Below are 20,661 nucleotides of genomic sequence, written 5' to 3' on the forward strand. Positions count from 1 at the left end.
GATTGCTTTTCCTTAGTGTTGATTTAGGAAGAGCTGTTTGTCACTGCACAGAGTTTGCAGCAGAGCCGTGTCCCTCACCTTAGTGATCGGGTTAGTGTGTTGCACTCTGTTCTCATTAACACGTAGGGGAGATCACATTCTGTTTTTGTGCTTAGTGCTTTCTGCTCACTCGGGTAATTGCCGTAGTAAAATTTGCCAAAATAATTAAGCATGAGTCGTAAAGATGAAAAGAGATTAAAAACCCCCGAAAGCTATATGAGAAAAACGTATTTTCTCTTTAATGGCTGTTAAGATGAAGAATACTTGCAGGCTTGTGGGCAGCAAGGGCTGCAGGAGCAGGAAGACTGTGTGGCTGAAGAGGAGTCAGGTGAGATTGCTGATTCCCAGGTTGCTCCTGAAGGAGAAGAGGGATTTGTTCATCGTTTAAAAAGAGTCCAGAAGTTTGCTGGGGTTTTTTTCTTTGAGATTTAAAATGAGCATCTTTTTAGCATTAGTGAAAAATTTGATACATCTCTTCTTTGAGCTAAGAGTGTAGTAAAAATCCTGAGCTTCCTAGAATCTTTGGGCAATGAGTTTTGGTGAGCTGTGGTTTCCAGATAGCTGTTTGCCCTTTAAGTGTTAGAATATTTTAAATGTTTTATGGGGATGTGGTAGAAATGTTTTGAAAATGTGATGTATATGTTAGTGCTTTGAAAGGAGTGCTGTAATTATTTTAAATTAATTAGCATTATTCAAAAAATAGTACAAGGTTCCCGGTATTAGGTGCTGTCTAAGGTGTTGAAGAACCAAGGATGATTGGGAAACTTGCTTCCTGTGCTCAAGGAACTTTTAGCCTCACACAGGGGAGAGAAGACGTGGGTAAATCCCTGTGATGTAAACATAGGAGGAGAGCTCAGATATGTGCTTCAGGAGCTCACAGGGGACCCCTGTGATTGGGTGTGTGTCTTGGAGTGAGTTGGGGAAAGGGCGTGGAGGGGCTTTGAGGCTTTAGGGAAGAGGTGACCTCTGAAGGAAGGAGGTCTGGAAAAATAGATGTCATTTGCATGCATAGAGGGGGTATGAGAGGTAGGGTTTAATAGATTCTGTTTTCCAACCTTAGAACTTGTCTTGTGAGCAAGCATGTAAGTCACAAAATCATTCTTTGGCCTTAAGACTTGGTTAAAAAAATTTCTTTTCTTATTAACATTTTTTCTCAATTATTTTCCTTAGTACTTTTTTTCCTCCTTTTCCCAGGAGATCATCAAAAGTGGTTTTTCACGGGTTTAGATCATTTACTTAAGGTCTTCAGCCAATGCTTTAGAAACTCAGCATCCAAAACATTTTTTTTACCCTCTCTTTTCCCTAATACAGTGCTATGACAGAGTATCTGAACATGTATGCTGTATACAAACACTTTCTGGGACATTTCATTTCTTCTGAACAAGATAAATTTAATTTTTCTTTTTGTGTTTTCTCTCTGTCTCTCTTGCTATGTGAAATAATTTGAAACTTGGAGAAAAGGTAAAAGAATAGTACAAAGAACACTTTACTCAGATTCTCCAGTGGTTGAGTGGTTAAGTTTGCATGCTCTGCTTCGGTGGCCTGGGGTTCACCAGTTCAGATCCTGGGTGCAGACCTACGCAGTGCTCAGCAAGCCATGCTGTGGTGGCATCCCACATAGAGGAACTAGGATGTACAGCTCTGTACTGGGACTTTGGGGAGAACAAAGAGGAAGATTGGCAACAGATGTTAGCTAAGGGTGAATCTTCCTCAGCAAAGACTGTGCTTAGCCCAAGGAACCAAGACAGAGCTAAAGGAAATGTTAAATAAGAAATGGTTTCCCTCTGATGACTGCTCTGCTCTCTGGCACCAGGTTCAGGGAGACCAGAGATTTATGCGAGGTGAGCTCATCCCCTGTCCTGTAGCGCAAAGAAATCCAAGAGGCTGTTAAAGGAGAGCGGAGCGGGGATCGTTCCAGGCTGGAAACCAGGGGATTCAGTGCCTGTTAGTTTCAGGTCCTTCTTAATACTTTGTGGTATTTTGAAGTTGGAAAATTAATTTCATTTTTTTTCTATAATTCTTTCAGTTTTAGATAATATTCTCCTTAACTCTTTGATAATGTCTTGTGTTTGTAACCTATTTTAGAATGAGAAAAGCTTTTGTACATTTTAATCTTCAAATGATCTCCAGAGATATAAGCTATTTTGTAAAGCAGGTAAAGAATAAGAATGCTACCAGGTATTACCATTGCCTGGGTGCCTTCTGGAAGTGATGGGGTATGGCTTTTAGATCTGGATATTTCAGACTTCAGTCCTTGAACTGTATTCATTAAAATATTAAAGCAAAAGTGAGTTGTTATAAAGAAAACAGTAATCTTGCCTTCATTTTCAGTGTCTTCTAAAGAGAGATTGAGGTGGAGAGAGAGATTTTTGGAGGAACATTAGTGATCAGATCAAGCCTAAAAGTAAATGAACTCATAACATATGTGACTTAATATGACAGACTATCTCAGATATACTTAGGATTAATCATTTGGTGAAATGTTAGATCCCTTCCAAGATGGGTCTCAGATTGATTAAAGAGTTCAGTGTGGAAAAAGAATAACCAAATGTGCCTGTGTACACATGTATGTACACACATCAAACTGTGAATATATTAGCAAAAAATGTTTTAATAATTGTGTGTTAGCCTCAGGCTCACCTGCAAAAGAGAAAACTCACCAAATATTAAAAGTTTATTTCTCACTAATGTCAAAAAATTCCAGAGGGCGTTTCAGATCTGGTGTTTGCCTCACCAGGCAGTCAGGTACCCAGGCTTCTTCCAGACTTCCATGGTGCCTTGGAGAGCTGCTGCGCTTTCCATGGCCCACGTCCAAGAAAGGGATTGCAGGAAGGCTAAAAGGGACCATGCTTGCCCTTTGAAGACACGTCCCGGAGTTCTCATACAACACTTCGTAAACAGCTCGTGAATTATGCCTCAGTCACATGACTGCACCTCACAGCAAGAGAAACTGCTTATTTATTAGGTGACAGTGTGTTCAGATAAAATTGAGAGTTTCATGGTTAAGGTCTTGACAGGGAATGAGTAAAAATGAGCACCATGTTATAACTAATGTACTACTCTTGGTATTAGCCTTTTTAAGCCATAAAGAAAAAGAGTGATCTGATTGTATAGAAATATTCCAAACCACTATAAACAAGTTCATACAAATGACGAATATGGGGAAATATTTACATATGAGCCTCAGAATTAATATATTTAGAAAAAATGTATTCAGTATGAAGGAGTTAATATGTTCAGTATATAGTATGTTCAGTATAGACAAGTGAGTCCTCCTAGAAAGAAGGGCAAATAATGTGAGAGAGTAATCCAAAAATAAGATAAGCAAATGACCAAAGAGTGTATAAAACATATTCAATAAAATTGTAAAAATTGAGAATCTAGCCTATTTTAATATTGGCAAAAATCAAAATTATTGGTCAGAAGTAGTCTCGTTCCCTTGGGGGACCATTTTGGAAATATTGACTGCCAGGAGGCAGTTTTCTCTGTGTCTCTTGTATCTCTGCATGGTTTGTGAACAAAGCACTGACTGCATTTTGTTCCCTCCCGACTATCTTCTAAAGTATGTCTGTATAACAAACAGCCTTGAAAGACATAGCATCTTCCTCGAGAGCAAGGGGCAGGTGTGCCTTCTGTTCATTATAACAGACTGGGGATCCCTAAACTCAGGCTCCCTCCTGTAACACAGCCCCCCGTGTGCAGGGTCACCTGGCTCTCTTCTTCATGTGGTCCAGTGGGAATTTGGGCTCCCAAATGCTACTGCTGTTGTTGAAAGTGAGCAGGAGTCCCGTGTCTTCTCACAGCCTCCATGAAACAGTGGCAGGGTACCTTGCAAGAAGGGTAAAATTGCACACCCTTCACTGTTCTTGACAGTATCAAAAGCCTTCAGGTCCTTTGGCTCAAAAATTCCCTTTTGACAAAGTTAGCTAAAAGAGTTAATCTAAGATGTGTCCAAAGACGTATGCACCTGGTGTTGGTTTGTGGCCTTGAAAAGAAGTGGAATCAGTGTGCGTAGGTTTTTCTAGAGGGTTAGGTAAATGATGGCGTCATGTTACAGGGACTACTGGTTACCAAAGGATGTCATAGCTCTCTGTTAGATGTGGAAAGAAGGTCATGATGTGTTAAGTGAAAAGAGCAAGGTAATCGAATTCCTCCCCTGAAGTTTCCCCAAAACTTTACCTATCTCAGCGTATGTGTGTGACTCTCAAAAAAAGTCTGGATAGGTAAAGACAAAAATGGTAATCATGATTACCTCTAGATGGGGAGATTATTTTATACTTTGTACACTAAATATTTAAAAATATTTTGCTATGAGCAAAATAACTTTTATAGACAGGGAAATACAGGGTGGTTAAAATTTTGACCTTTTAATTTGGAAGGCAAAGAACTAGATTGTTATTGTTTAACTCGTGTGATTCCTAGTTACTGTTAACTCTCACCTAAAACCTCCTAAGGATTGTTTTCAATATGAGTCATTTTATAGAGCAGAAAGCAAACTCTCATCCAGATTAAACAGTTTGTCTTTTTTATACCATCTGTTAGGAGGTGTATTATTTGCTTTTCCATTTAAGCTGTATGTCCCATAATTTAAAGTTAGTATTTAAAAATTCACTCATACGTTTACTTTCTTATTCACCTGTTCTTGATTACTGTTGAAGTTTACCTTGTTTATGTTGCTTGTTTTTGTGTTGACTGAAAATTCTTTGTAATGCTCTTGGCTCTCAGGACTTTCGATAGTCCCTCTGGTGGAGGGTGGTGGTGTGGTGGTCTTTTTCCCTAGCAACCAATATTTGGGGCTTGTTTTCTTACTCATAGTAGTAGAATCAGTGAATATCAGTCAGTCAAAAAGATCGTTATTGAGAACTTGTGTGCATGGTGCTATTTGAGGTGCTGAGAAGTAGGTGTTGTCTGCTATTTCAGTACTTTTTGGTAGGCTTTGCTTTGGGAGGGCTGTTCTTCCATCGTTTTTAGAAGTCTAAATAAATTATATAGTCCTGAGGGAGGAGTAACAGTTTTAATTTGCCACATATACCTGGGTTTTGGTGTCTTCCTAGTTTTCTGACCTGTTTTCTTTGATTAAATGTCTGCAGGGTGTGATGAACCACCCCTTTGCGCTCCATCTCGCAAAGCAGTGTGCGACGCTCTGGGTTGCTTAACACGAGGGGAGAAAGCATATTGCAGGTTTTCGGGTGACTTCATTCTAGGAGCTGTGTTAACTCTGTATTAGAATCTGGATTATGGAGCTAAAAAGTAATTTCAATTGAAAAGGTGGCTCCTTTTATTTAACTGATGTTCTTGCTTGGTTAGTACAAAGAAATCGCTATACTTAAATTAGGGAGTTCTATTTATAAAAACTATCAAGCCTTTCCTATCATGCTGCCACATCATGCCAGTTGTGCTGTTATCCTCAAACATGGTAAGGAGGTTTGCCACTTCAGATGGTTTTGGCATGTAGAGAGGAAGTAATGAGAGAAGTTTAAAAAAATCTTTGCACTATTTAAAATATTTACCTTTTAAATTATGATAACATTGACATTCAGTGATAGGCACAGGTCTGAAGTGTGCAGTGCAGTGTTTTGGTACGTGTTCATCTAAGTTGCCATCTTTCCCTTGGTAAGAAGCCTTACTCCAGAAAGTTCCCTCTTAGTTCCTTCTGGTCAGTCCTGACAACTCAGACCAAACAGTGTTCTTATTTGTCGCTTTAAATTAGTCTTTTCTCTTCCAGGACTTCACATAAATGTGTTCGTACGGTATGTAATGACACTGGGTGTCCAGCTGCTTTTGTTCAGTGTGCGTTTTTGAGACTCATCCAAGTAGCTGGGTGTGTTAGTTTATTCCGTTTTATAGATAGTGCTTTATTTGTTCATTCTCCTGATAATAGATATTTGGGTTGTTTCCAGTTTTTTTGTTATTATGAATAAAGTAACTATAAAGATTATTTTACGTATCTTTTTGTGGATGTAGCTTTTCGTTTCCCTTGAAATTCACTAGGAATGGAATTACTGAGACAGAGTAGAAGTATGTTTAGTTCTGTAAAAAACTGTCAAATGGTTTTCCACAGTAACTGTAGCATTTTATCCTCCTGCCAGCTGTATATGTGAGCCTCAGTTTTCCGTTGTTTGATATTGTCTGTCTTTTCCGGTAGCTCCTCTAGTGATTGTGTCGTCAGGTTTTAGTTTGTGTTTCTCTGATAACTAACGATATTGAGCACTATTCCGTGTGCTTATTGGGCTTACATAACTTCTTTGTGTCTGTTTCTAGTCTCTTACTTTTTTTTTTTAAAAAGTCAGTTGTCTTTTTAAGTTTTGTCTCTATGTGCAGTACGTAGTCTACATATATATTCTACGCAGAGAATATATATTTTCTTTACATACATATAGTTTATATACAGAGAGTTTTTCTATTCTTTACATACATATAGTTTATGTATTCTCTGTGTAGAATATATGTACCTGAATTATTCGCACTGTCTGTATATTCTGGTTAGATGTCTGTATATTCTGGATATAAGTCAGTTGGCAGGTGTATATATATATACACACACACACACATATATAAAAAGATATCTATATAAAAAAACACATATATATAAAAAGAATATTTCCTCTGAGCCTGTAGCTTGTGTTTTAATTTTCTTAACAGTACCTTTTCATGAGCAGAAAATTTTAATTTTGGTGAAGACCATGTAGTTTTGTGACCCAAGAAATCTTTGTCTACTCCAAAGTTGCAAAGATACTATCCTGTGTTTTCTTCTGGAAGCTTTATAGTATTAGTTATTTTTAGTTTTGGTCTATGACCTGTCTCAACTAATATATATGTGTGTGGTATGGGGTGCATTTTCTGTGTCTCTCTCTAGTTGTTACACCATTGTTTGTTGTAAAGACTGTCCCATTGAATTGCCTTAGTGCTTATGTTGAGACTCATTTGGCCATTTAAGTTTGGGTCTCTTTCTGGAATCTATTTTTTGTTCCGTTGCCAGTGCTACACTGTCTTGATTACTGTGGCATGACATCAGGTAGTGTAAATCCACCAATTTCGTTCTCCTTTTCAAGATTGTTTTGGCCGTTCTAGGTCCTTTGAATTTCCATGTAAATTCTGTAATTGACTTGTCCACATCTACTAAAAATCTGGCGGGGATTTTGATGAAGATTGCATTGTATGTTTAGATCACATTGAAGGAAAACTAACGTCTTAATAATCACGTTGCCTGTGAATAAACACAGTTTATTTCTTCATTTCCAGCTTGTCCTGTTCTTTCTTTCTTTAGCTTTCTGACTTCCAGTAGTATGCAGAATAGAAACATTGAGGGTATTCGTTCTTCCTTTGTCCTTGATGGTAGGGGGAAAATGTTCAGTATTTCATCAAATAAGTAATATAAGCTAGCTGGAAGTTTTTCAGTCAGATTGAAGAAGTTCTTTGCTATGTATAGTTTGCTGAGATTTTTTTTTTTTATTGAGTTATTGATAGGTTACAATCTTGTGAAATTTCAATTGTACATTAATGTTTGTCAGTCATGTTGTAGGTGCACCACTTCACCCTTTGTGCCCACCCCCCACCCCACCTTTCCCCTGGTATCCACTAAACTGTTCTTGGTCCATAGTTTTAAATTCCTCATATGAGTGGAGTCATACACAGATTATCTTTCTCTTGCTGGCTTATTTCACTTAACATAATTCTCTCAAGGTCCATCCATGTTATTGCAAATGGAATGATTTTGTTCTGTTTTACAGCTGAGTAGTATTCCATTGTATATATGTACCACATCTACTTTATCCATTCATCTGTTGATGGGCACTTAGGTTGCTTCCACGTCTTGGCTATTGTAAACAGTGCTGCAATAAACATTGGGGTGCACAGGACTTTTGGGATTGCTGACTTCAGGCTCTTTGGATAAATACCCAGTAGTGGGATGGCTGGATCATATGGTAGTTCTATTTTTAGTTTTTTGAGGAATCTCCATACTGTTTTCCATAGTGGCTGCACCAGTTTGCATTCCCACCAGCAGTGTATGAGGGTTCCTTTTTCTCCACAACCTCTCCAACATTTGTTGCTATTAGTTTTAGATATTTTTGTCATTCTAACGGGTGTAAGGTGATATCTTAGTGTAGTTTGGATTTGCATTTCCCTGATGATCAGCGATGATGAGCATCTTTTCATGTGCCTATTGGCCATCAGTATATCTTCTTTGGAGAAATGTCTGTTCATGTCTCCAGCCCATTTTTTGATTGGGTTGTTTGATGTTTTGTGATTGAGTTGCAAGAGTTCTTTATATATTATGGATATTAAGCCTTTGTCAGATATATGACTTGCAAATATTTTTTCCCAGTTAGTGGGTTGTTTTTTTGTTTCAATCCTGTTTTCATTTGCCTTGAAGAAGCTCTTTAATCTGATGAAGTCCCATTTGTTTATTCTTTCTGTTGTTTCCCTTCTCTGAGAAGGCATGGTGTCCGAAAAGATCCTTTTAATACTGATGTCAAAGAGTGTACTGCCTACGTTTTCTTCCAGAAGCCTTATGGTTTCAGATCTCACCTTTAGGTCTTTAATCCATTTTGAGTTTATTTTGGTGAATGGTGAAAAAGAATGGTCAATTTTCATTCTTTTACATGTGGCTTTCCAGTTTTCCCAGCACCATTTGTTGAAAAGACTTTCTTTTCTCCATTGTATGCCCTCAGCTCCTTTGTCAAAGATAAGCTGTCCATAGATGTGTGGTTTTATTTCTGGGCTTTCAATTTTGTTCCATTGATCTGTGCACCTGTTTTTGTACCAGTACCATGCTGTTTTGATTACTGTAGCTTTGTAGTATGTTTTGAAGTCAGGGATTGTGATGCCTCCCGTTTTATTCTTTTTTCTCAGGATTGCTTTAGCAATTCGGGGTCCTTTGTTGCCCCATATGAATTTTAGGATTCTTTGTTCTAATTCTGTAAAGAATGTCATTGGGATTCTGATTGGGATGGCGTTGAATCTGTAAATCAATCAACGTGATACACCACATCAACAAACTGAGGAATAAAAACCACATGATCATCTCAATAGATGCAGAGAAGGCATTTGACAAGATCCAACAGCCATTTATGATAAAAACTCTGAACAAAATGGGCATAGAAGGAAACTACCTCAACATAATAAAGGCCATATACGACAAACCCATAGCCAACATCATACTCAATGGGCAAAAACTGAACCCCATCCCCCTGAAAACAGGAACGAGGCAAGGATGCCTTCTATCACCACTCTTATTTAACATAGTACTGGAGGTCCTGGCCAGAGCAATCAGGCAAGAAAAAGGAATAAAAGGAATCCAAATAGGGAGGGAAGAAGTGAAACTCTCGCTGTTTGCAGACGACATGATCTTATATATAGAAAACCCCAAAGAATCCATTGGAAAACTGTTAGAAGTAATCAACAACTACAGCAAAGTTGCAGGGTATAAAATCAATTTGCATAAATCAGTAGCATTTCTATACTCCAGTAGTGAACCAACAGAAAAAGAACTCAAGAATACAATACCATTCACAATCGCAACAAAAAGAATAAAATACCTTGGGGTAAATTTAACTAAGGAAGTGAAGGACCTATATAATGAAAATTACAAGGCCTTTCTGAGAGAATTGGATGACGACATAAGGAGATGGAAAGACATTCCATGTACATGGATTGGAAGAATAAACATAGTTAAAATGTCCATTCTACCTAATGCTGAGATTTTTTTAAAAATCAGAAATAGGTGTTGAATTTTGTTAGTGCTTTTTCTGCATTTATTGAGATAATTGTGTGACTTTTATCCCTTGTTTTATTCATGTGATTTAAATTGACTTTTTAAAAGCTGTTATCTATACTCCAGACTTTATTTCCGTTTTGTGAGTTTTTCCAGTAATGTCCTCTTGCTGCTTTGGCTCCAGTCGAGGCACTGCGTTGTTGTGTTTCCTCTGGTCTCTGAGAGTTTGTCAGTCTTGTGATTCATGACCTTGACAGTCTAAAGAGTCCTAGCCAGGCACCCTGCAGAATGTCTTCTACTCTGGACTTGTCTGATACTTTTCTCGTGATTAGACTGGAGTTAGAGATTTTTGGAAAGAATACCACAGAGGTTCGGTGCCCTTCTCCTCCCCATCATGCCGCTGGGTACAGGACCTCCCTGGCAGCGTTACCTTACAGACAGTAACTCTGGAAAGTTACCTGTTTCCCGTTTTCTGCTCTCTTCTTTGGAAGCAGGTCACCAAGTCTAGTCTGCCCACAAGGCAAGAGGAGGGACTTAAGGCGCGCCTCTGGAGGAGGATCTCCGTGTATTTGGAGGGCTTCTCTAAGTAGGATTTGTTAAATCGACTGAGTTTTGAACGTTAAATCAACCTGTGGCTAGCTAAGCCTCACTTGGTCATGATGTATTTTCCTTTTTTATTTTGCTGGATTCCACGTGCTTTTATTTTCTTCAGGAATCTTGTTTCTCTATTAATGAAGGATATTGGTCTGTAATTCTCTTCTCGGAATTTTTGCAGTTTGCTCAGTCTTTCCAACTTGTAAATTTTTACTGTTGGTAGAATTAGATATTTTGATTTGTATTTCATGATATAATAAAGAATTATTCTCTATGAAATATTCTGTAAAGCATTAAAAACTTTTTAAGCAGCGTTCTCTATAGTTTCCTTCCCCTCACCTGCCAATTCAGAGAACAATCCAAATTTTTTTCTTGGATTCGGGATAGACTATTGAATTTTCTTTTCAGAACACTGAAATCATAGGTTCATTTCGGAATTAATCGAAGAACTTAAAAAAAATATACTAATCTGGGTCTTGTTCCCCCTTAGAATTTCTAATTTTTTATGCGTATGTAAGATTTCAGTGGACTTGTCTATTTTTAAAGAACTTTCATATGCACCCTCTGTTAAGAACTACAGGTACATCTTTCAGATTTTCAAATAATTAAGTAGCTAAAAATCAAATTTTTGAATATTTTCGCCAATGTCTATAATGAAATAAAAGATTTACATACATATTTGAATTCTTACAAAATATAATCTTAGGAGAGTTAGATTTTTATATTGTTACCCAATACTGCCCTTCAGTGGAATTTTACTTGGCATGGAACACTAGATAATATTTCTTAAAAACTGCAGAGTCAACATTTTGCCAGATAAGGTTAGTTAATTCTATAAACCATTTGGACAAGGAGATGCACTTTGTTTTTGAGCCCAGTACTTAGATGAGATAGTAACCAGTGGGTGAAGGAGTCACTCTAGCTTAGTGAGTGTTGTCAAGTGGCCTACACTCGAGGCTCGTGAGGCCAGTCCATGCCTCATTTTTCATTCAGGGCTTGTGTAATCCTTGGTGTAGCTCAGGGCTTAACTGGACTCCAAGACCTCAACCAGAAGTTTGCTTTCTAGGACATTCCATTGCTCCAAAAACTGCCTTATGCTATCCTTTTCTAGTCATATGCTCCCTCCATTTCTAGCCACTGGCAACCAGTGTAGTTTTGTCTCTTGGAGAATGTCATAATAAATGGGATCGTTGCAGTATATCATCTTTCGAGATTGACTTCTTTCACTCAGCAGGATGCCGTTACAGTTTCATCCTGGTTATACCAATAGTTCGTTCCTTTTTATTGCTAAAGAGCATTCCGTGGTTTGGATGGATCACAGTTTGTAAATCTATTCACTTATTGTTCCCATTTTTGGTGATCCAAAGAGAGCTGTAAACATTTTCCTACAGGCTTTTTACATGAACATAAATTATCGTTTCTCTTGGATAAATTTCTAGGAATGGGATTGTGGGTCAAAGGCTCGATTTGTTTGTTTCTGATGAGCTGTAGTATTCGTTTCAAAGAAACAGTTTTCAACTTAGTTTTATCCCCTTTAGATTTCTTAGGTGGGGATTTGGATGCAGAATAAACTGTATTAGTTTCAGTACTGTCATGTTTTACATCAAGCTTGTTTGGAAAGTCTTTGAGCTGTAATTACTGTTAATGGTTAATTAGAAGTGACTGTTGTGATAGAGTCTTTGCTTTATTGGTAGTTATTTCTTTTCCTCCTCTGTGGCCTTGCTGCTCAAAGTCTGGTCTGTGGACCAGCATGTTGGCTCTCCCTGGAGCTTGTTAGAAATGCGGAGTCCCAGGCCCCACGCTGGACTGCGGAATCAGAATCTGCATTTTAACAGGGTTCCCAGTGATCAATCAGTATTAACATTCAATTTGAGAAGCACTGCTCTGGAGCCTTGTGGAAGTGGAGGAGAGAGCTTTGCAAATGAGTTTACGTTTGTTCCATTTGAGTGTAGTGCAGCTGCATCCATCTCATGTCACTCATCTTGGTTTCAGATATTCAGTAAGACAGAAATAATGGTATTAAACCAACAAAAAGCCAAGATTTTGGTACTTTAAAATTCTGTAGTATACTGAATATCAGAATACTGAAAGGTGGTATTGCAATCATTAGGTTTAAAATAAGGTTGTAGTTTACATTCATCACTTTATTTTCAGGCGTTTGAGCTCCTGCAGATGGCTCTCTTCCTGTAGGACTTATAGCAATGAGTATGTATATTTATAGTTGATCTTTTTTCACAGAAAATCTTGGGGAAAGAATGCAACTCAGTTATATTGTTGGCTTATTTTTGTCTTTTTCTTGTGCATTTTCTAAGGAAGAAGTTCATTTTGTTTCTATTAAGAGTAAAGGACATCTAAAAATTATGAATCATGAGAATAAAGGGACAAAATCTCTCTAAGTTTATAAGAAGTATTTAAATGAAGCTAACACACAGTAGGTACTTGGATTTAACAGTAGGTCACTAAGATCTAACATGAGGTGAAAAATGATTAGTGTCAAAAGGAACATGAGTGATACAGGAAGAATTGTTGAGGGCCAGCCCCGGTGGCCTCGTGGTTAAGTTCGGTGCACTCTGCTTCAGCTGCCCAGGTTTGGTTCCTGGGCACTGACCTACACCACTCGCCTGTCAGTGGCCATACTCTGGTGGCGGCTCACATACAAAAAAAGGAAGATTGGCGGTGGATGTTAGCTCAGGGTGAATCTTCCTCAGCAAAAAAAAAAAAAAAAAAAAAGAAAGAAAGAAAGAAAAGAAAAAAAAGGTTGATGAAGAAGAAATTACTTTTAGTTTGGAACTAGATTAGGCAAATTTTTTGTAGGAATTCTGATAGAAGATAAAAGTTACTGTTAGTGTGAAGTGACTGAAGAAAAAAATAGTTTTGCTTTTTCAGTAGTCTGAGCCAGGGCTGGCCCTGTGGCCTGATGGTTAATTTGGCACATCAGTGGCCTGGGTTCAGTTCCTAGGGGGGGCAGACCTACACCACTTGTCAGTGGCCATGCTGTGGCAGTGACCCACAAACAAAATAGAGAAGATTGGCACAGATGTTAGCTCAGGGTCAGTCTTCCTCACCAAAAACTAAGTAAATAAATTAAAAAAAGTCTGAGCCAGAAATAGTGATGAGCGAACTCTAGACAGTGGAATGAAGTAAAGGGTAAGAGTGATGAAGGAAAGCTATTGGAGGCTGAAAAAAGCAAACCAACCCAACAGCAGATATGGAGCGCTTGCCTGGCAGGGAAAGTCAAAGTAGAGGGCTCAGGAATTACAGGAAGGAGCATGCTGTCATCTGATGTAAGGTACAGGGTGGGTCACATCCTAATAAGTCCAGGGAACTCTCGTATTGGTTTAATTAAGACTTTGTACTTTACTACACTCTGGATTCACTCGAGGCCTGCAGGGATTTTTGGAGCTCATGTTTCTTCTCCCAGAAGTAGCAGCAGCAACAGTGTACAGGATGTTGTATATTAATTACAAGCAGGAATTTGGACCTTTTCTAACGTTGGTAATTTTTAATGTTTGAGATTGTTTTCTCCTGGAATTAGTTTAGTATTTCACATGGCCTTATAATAGGACATTTTGCAGTATTTTTACGTCTTAAATATAAAGAACTTTTAATATATATATATTTTAATCATTCTTCAGTATTTAATTTAAAAGAATATGAGCTCACTTTCCCTCCCTTTTTGTTTTGTATGTCTGCAATGTAGGGAGGTATGGAAACTTTGGAACTGCAGAAGGACATAAAAGAAGAGTCAGATGAAGAAGATGATGACGACGAAGAATCTGGACGATTGCGTTTCAAGACTGAAAGGAAAGAAGGAACAATTATTAGGCTCTCAGATGTAACTAGAGAAAGAAGGAACATTCCAGAAACTTTGGGTAACTTTTTTTGCCTGTCTCCCATCCTTCTTCACTCCCATTTCAACTTCCTCCATAGTACTGTTATGGTCAATCAAATAGGTCAAAAAGTTGACTTTCTAGATTATTATGCATGCCATCCAGAGGGTGACTGGTCTGTACGAGGTCAGAGTTATGGTGCTGCAGGAGTCACTCTAGGGAAAGGACTGTCTTCTCAACTAAAAGTGTTTGAATAAAGTATTTGATTGTTTATTGTTTTAGTAGTTTCTCTTTTGGAGTCTGTGGCCTAGACCTACTCTCCTGCGTACCTTGTGGTTCCTGGCTGGCTCTGGGAAGGTGGCATGGGGCTGGCACAGGGCCATTGGACCCTTCCTGAGACCTGGAAGGTTGCCAGGGCTAATTCTGTACCAGACACTTTTATTTTGTACCTTTCAGTGACGTTATAACCATCTTTGCTGTGTTTTCTTTTTCTATATTCCATTTCTCTGAGTGTTTAATGAGACAAGGTGACTTGTTTGTAGACATAATCAGTTGAACATCGTTCTAAGCAAGCCCCGCTAGTAAAGGTCTACAGCAGGCTGTTGCTGGTCAACGGAGAGCGTTTTTCAGTATCGACTCTGCCCGCCCTCTCTGGTTTTTCCAGTGTCCACTGCAAAAATAAAGCAGTGGTTCTCAAATTTGAGTGAGCAACAGAATCACTCAGGAGGCTTGTTAAAACACAGATTCCTGGACCTTCTCCCAGCTCTTCTGATTCATTAGGTTTAGGGTGGAGTCCAAGAAGCTTGCATTTGTGCTGAGTTCCCAGGTGATGCTGCTGCTGCTCCAGAACCCGTACTTTGAGAACCACTGGGGTGTTGTACCATAGTCCGAGGAGGAGGGTGGGAAGACGGAGGGTTGTCCCTGCTCTCTGTTCTTGGTCAAAGGAAAAATCAAGAAGCTAACCTTTAGTTACTAACTGCGTAACTTCTTAAAACCGTTATTTATAGCCGTTTTCAGTTGGAGACATAAGTGTATATTCTTTTAAGTAACAGATATGAATTCTGTGTGAGGACATTAAGCTGCCAAGATGCATAAATTAACAGTACAGTCATGCCCCCACATAATGACATTTTGGTGAGTGACAGACCACAGATACAACAGTCCCATAAGTGGGACCATAAGATCAGGACTATAGAGCCTAGGTGTGTAGTAGGCTGTACCGTCTAGATTTGTGTAAGTGCACGCTGCGATGTTCGCAGGACGAAATCACCTTACCGTGCGTTTCTCAGAACATATCCCCATCATTAAGTGACTCGTGACTGTAGTGAGCCAGTCTGTCATGTTACTTTACTAAGTGAGATGTATAGAGAGATTGTTCTAGAATCTTAGCATTCTCACTTCTTCCCTCTTCAATTTCCTCCTCGTCTACCTTTTGGCTCAAGATTTCCCTAGACTTTTCTCAAGTTATGGTTTAAAGTTACCAGTTGGTCTGAACCATGACAGCATTAAGTTTCTAAGAAAGAGGATCTGAAGCTGGCCTTGGGTAAAAGGAGATGAAGCAACAGCCTTAAAACAGGAGGATGGGAAAAACAAAAGTGTCCTTCAGCAGGAGGAGTTGGTAACCTTACGAACCAAGCTGAGTGGAGCAGACATCTCAGTCTTGGACTGGAGTGAGAACAAGGGGAAGACGGTGCCCCTGCCCGATCACTGGGGGCACTAGGCAGCGGCTAATGAGAGAATTGGCATAGGGCCTTCCCGAGCTGGAGGGGCTGGTGGTGAATTATCACTTTTCTGCTGCTTTGTAGTGGGGCTGAGGTTTTGTTACCTAAATTGGGGAGACTGATGTATTAAGTCGTAATAACTGGAATAGCTACAAGTTCTAAGGATGTCAAGTCACTTGACACTCACCATTAGGAATGGGGGCCTCTCCCCTCGGCAGCCAGCTCCCTACAGGCCACTGTGAATTTCATGGGTCACCTTCCCCGACCCTTGATGCCTCTTCCTCTGCCCACCCTCTGGTCCTCAGCTAGGGTCATCTTGTCTCTGTTCATTTTACCTCACCGCAAGCACTGACAGCGTGTTCTGAAATGCCCAGCTTGCCTGTGTTCGTAATTTGTGTTTGTTTCATTCCTGCATCTCTTTGTTTTCAGGACCTTTGCCTCATCTCATTCTTTTAAGGGTAATTTGTACTTCTCTTATTAAAGTACTTGGGTTGAATCTTTTTTCTTTCTTTCTTTTTCTTTTTTCTTTTCTTTTGGTGAGGAAGATTCACCCTGAGCTAACATCGGTTGCCAGTCTTCCTCTTTTTTTGCTTGAGGAAGGTTAGCCCTGAGCTAACATCTGTGCCAGTCTTCCTCTGCTTTGTATGTGGGACGCCTGCACAGCATGGCTGATGAGTGGAGCAGGACGGTGCCTGGGATCTGAACTTGTGAATCCAGGCCGCTGAAGCAGAGTGCGTGGAACTTTAACCACTTGACTATGGGGCCGGCCCCCTTTTTTCTTTTAAGGTGTCTGGCAGCTTTGTAGTCATTGCATCCTGAGAAGAGCCTGGAGGGGTTAGTGGAGGGCAGGTTGGCTCCTTAAATGTGAGGGGAAGGGCTGGGGTTTTTAGAGGCTGCAAGCATAAACACTGTGACCATTTGCCATTCTTTTAAACATTTTTAAAAAAGCTGTTTTTGCAGAATGTGATTGTTTTGCTGGATAATAGGGGAAGTGAAAACGGTGCTTGAAATGATGTGTCTCTGTGCCGCATTTGTGAGCCCTAATTTAGGAAAGCTTAGTGTTTGGAAACATTAGTAACTGAAAAGTTAGGGTTATTCCTAGTACAAAAAGGATTTTTCTGTACATTTAAAGATTGGTTTCCTAAAACAGCGAGCTCCCTTATTCCCTTAACACCCCCACTCCTAACAAAAGGTTAATTTTATATGTAAGAAAAATATTTATTGAGAAAGGAAGCTGCTATAGTATTTGTAAGATTTTTACTCATCAGTTTATTTTTGTTCTCCTGCTGATAGAAATACCAGTTTCAGGTTCTATATAGAAATACTTGGATTTGTTTGATTGTATAAAGCTGTTCACCTACTCTTTGTAATGAGATTAAAATATCTTCCTACCAGAGTACGTATGTCGCCTCATATATGTATTTCTTGACGAACGATGTCTTTGAACATTTTGAATACAAATAAAAACAATTATTTTGTGATATCATTGATTAACATTGAGAATACTTCACTCTGAAGAAGAATGAAATAATGCTCCGATGTCCTCTGTTTCTGACCCCTTAGCCTGCTTGTGAAATAGTGAGTTCACAATCTAGAAGGCTGTTTTGGTCACTTTTAGTCTTTTTTTTACATTCAGATATATAATGTCATCCTTAAATATAACACTAATTTATAAAAATTTATAAATTTTTATAATTTATAAAAATAACACTAATTTGTATATATGCCAGTCTCAACACTTAGGAAGCCAAGTACACAGTTGTTGATTTGTATCTTGAATTCAGATTGGATTAGAAGTAGAATTTTGGGCTTTCATCTAGATTAAGAACTTAAGTAGTGAACTTTTTTCCTCAACCAGGATTTTGGGAATTAAACCTTATAGATAATGTGACTATTGCTCAATTTTCCCAAGGATGGTACAAAACTACATACTTAGGAGATAAATTCATTCATTACATGCAAAGGATGCCTATGAGGAAAAGGGCTTAATTCTCTCGTAGAACCCAGTTGAGAAGAGTTTCTAGAACATATATGTGTGAGGGAATGATTTATTTTGAATGGAATGTCAAAAGCCATCTCTAAAAAGTGGGTATCATTTACTAGCGCAGAGGTTCAGAGCTGCCAGTGTTTTTCCTTAGGAAGTGGATCTCAGATTCTCTTTGAAATCAGTGCAAGCAATAAATGGAAGACTACGTTTATTTTAGTTAGGCTTTCTTTATTATTATCTGAGTAGGTGTCTAGATTTTGCAATTTTCTGTTTCATTGGCACATGTAATATGTTAAATTTTATTTTATTGCTTTATCCTAAAGAACATTCTTAATTATGTCCACGTATTTTCTTGAAATATCTTAGTTAATTTTCTTGAAAGCAAAGGATCTGTGGGAAAACTCTTTTCATCTAGTAATAAACAGTTGAGGATTGCTAGTGCCAGCAGTAGGCTCCTGCTGCCCTAAGTTTACACAGTGGTGCTTGTATTTGTAAGGTCTTTACAAATTTCTTGATTCAGTTATCCTGCAGAAAACTCAGACTATCGTTTGTTATTTTTATTTTGCCAAATAAACTGTATTCTATAGTCATTATGTATTAGTCTAACTCTTAGAAAAGTATTTGTATGCAAATAGGTTTTCCTTAAGCATGTTTTAGAAAGGGACAATACAGTGTAAAACTTAGTTTCATTGAGCTATATATCTTTACTTTAGAATATGGACAGAGTCCAGGAAACACTTAAAGGGAAATTAACATTTCAGTTGAAGTTACAAATGTAATTTCCATCCTGTCATATTTTGGTGACCTTTTGTGACAGCTTGTCTCAATTGGAGGAAAGCGTTTTTACTTGCTGATTAAAGATGTCATTTGAAACCATTTTATTACTGGGGATAGTGAAATTAATCTTGACACTTAGAACCACTAGAAAAATAATTGCTGATTCACTGCATAAAATGTGTGTGTGAACCAATCGCGTAGTCAAGATTAGAATAAAAGTCTGTACTTGTTAAGAAGAGATTAAATTTTCTTTCAGATGGAGTCTAGATTTGTTTGAAAGGGAGGAGAATACCATAGAAACAATTTTGAGAAAATGAAATGTGGCTTAGAGATTTTTGGAAGAGTTTAGGGATGATATGGAATCCAAAGGAGGAGATAAACTGGTAACACTTAAAGTTTACCCTTCACCGTGGGAGAAGACCTGGAATGTTTCTCAGTAGGGTTCAATGACATCTTTAGGAGGCACATATGTATTAATCTAAAAAATGTTATCACAATTTAGGTAATTTAAAATAAAGGAACTGTATTTGAATAAGTCAGCTTGTTTTCTTTTAGGAATTTAGAGTAATGTGTCCCCTGCAGTTTCTCAGGCCCAGAGTCCCTATTTTTTGCATCCCTAAAGCCCCGGTCAGAGGTGAGCACCTAGCGGGTGTCCTACGAATGTTTGCATTAATGGGCTTTTTCTTACGTGACTTTGCTCTCATTTGATAGGGATTCCATATTAGACTGCATGAATATGTCTTTCTTCACAGAATAAAGTTTTTTTAATATAAATCTGAAAATTTGAGATGATAATAGTATTAAATGAGTTTTCCGTTCTTTATGAAATTATTTGATTTCAGAGTGATTTCATTAGTAGTTTTGTTTTTAAACCAGAACAATCAGGAATTGTTTCTTTTTTTGAGTCTGTATGCCACTGTGCATTAATAATACTTGTACTGGTTTCACTAAGAAAATTGTGCTGGTGGAGCACTGGTGGAGGCAGGTCCTGACCAGTGTCATCTGCTGTCAGTGAAAGAGAAAATGATTGGCAAGTGCCCTGCAGCTTAAGGGTGGTGGCTCGATGGAACTTCAGCCCCTTCTTTGTAGCTTCCCTTAGCACAGTTTGTGGTCTCGCAGGAAAATACTCTAAAGTTGGCAGGAGATACTTGTATTTTGTTACAAGGGGAAAGCATGTCCTCATGTAACAGGTCTCACTAATGGGTTGTGAGTGTTTCTGACTGTATCCTACTTGCTGCTGCCAGTTTAGTTATTTGTTGTGGGTGAAGCACTTGGCGTTCCAGAGTTTCATTGTCACGTTTCTTTCCTGTTTTCTCCCTATCAATATAGTTTAGGCTATTTGAAGGTATCTAATCATGTGCATCTTTTCAAATAGAGCTTTCAGCAGAAGCCAAAGCTGCATTGCTTGAATTCGAAGAAAGAGAGCGACAGCATAAGCAGGGACGCTATGGTTCAAGGCGGGGAGGAAGGCGAGGCGGCTCTTTAATGTGTCGTGGAATGGGAGACCAGAGAAGAGAGAACAGTGAGCGGGGAAGGATGAAAGACCACAGGCCTGCTCTGCTTCCGACACAGCCTCCCGTGGTGGTAATGTTCACAGTTTTGTTGTGATAGCTGAAAGCTTTTGAACAAATCAAAATGTGCTTTTTTTTGGGTGTCGTATTTTGCATTTATCTCTTAGTGTGAAGGTAAAGTTTAATAATAGGAAAAATGGGTAAAGTTTCTTTATTGTCAATAATATGATTTCCTATGTGGTCTTATAAATTTAGTCCTCTAGTAATTCAGGTAGTAAAAAATGATTCTGTATGCAACTACTTAATGAAGAAAGAAGTTCCAAGAGACCTGATGTCCTCAAGTGACAAGAACCACAGAGGAGTCTTACTTTTATCTTCTGCTTCTAGAGAAGTGCAGCACACTCAAAATACTGAATTTAGTATGTAAAGAATGTAGGCAGTATTGCTTATTTTACAAAAATATTTTTTCCTTTATACTTTTTACCGT

General features: G+C 38.5%; 1 protein-coding gene across 3 annotated transcripts in view; it reads left to right on the forward strand.

Moving 5' to 3' along the window:
* Nucleotides 1–20,661, forward strand: part of RBM33 (RNA binding motif protein 33) — a 133,470-nt gene that overhangs the window by 42,513 nt on the left and 70,296 nt on the right. For all 3 annotated transcript variants that reach the window (XM_070616972.1, XM_070616973.1, XM_070616974.1), the window contains exons 6-7: nt 14,049–14,220; nt 20,039–20,247. In XM_070616972.1, the coding sequence (XP_070473073.1) occupies nt 14,049–14,220; nt 20,039–20,247 (381 nt within the window). The remainder of the gene's footprint in view (nt 1–14,048; nt 14,221–20,038; nt 20,248–20,661) is intronic.

This window comes from Equus przewalskii, chromosome 4 (assembly GCF_037783145.1).
Source record: "Equus przewalskii isolate Varuska chromosome 4, EquPr2, whole genome shotgun sequence".
In the NCBI taxonomy this organism is placed as follows: domain Eukaryota; kingdom Metazoa; phylum Chordata; class Mammalia; order Perissodactyla; family Equidae; genus Equus; species Equus przewalskii.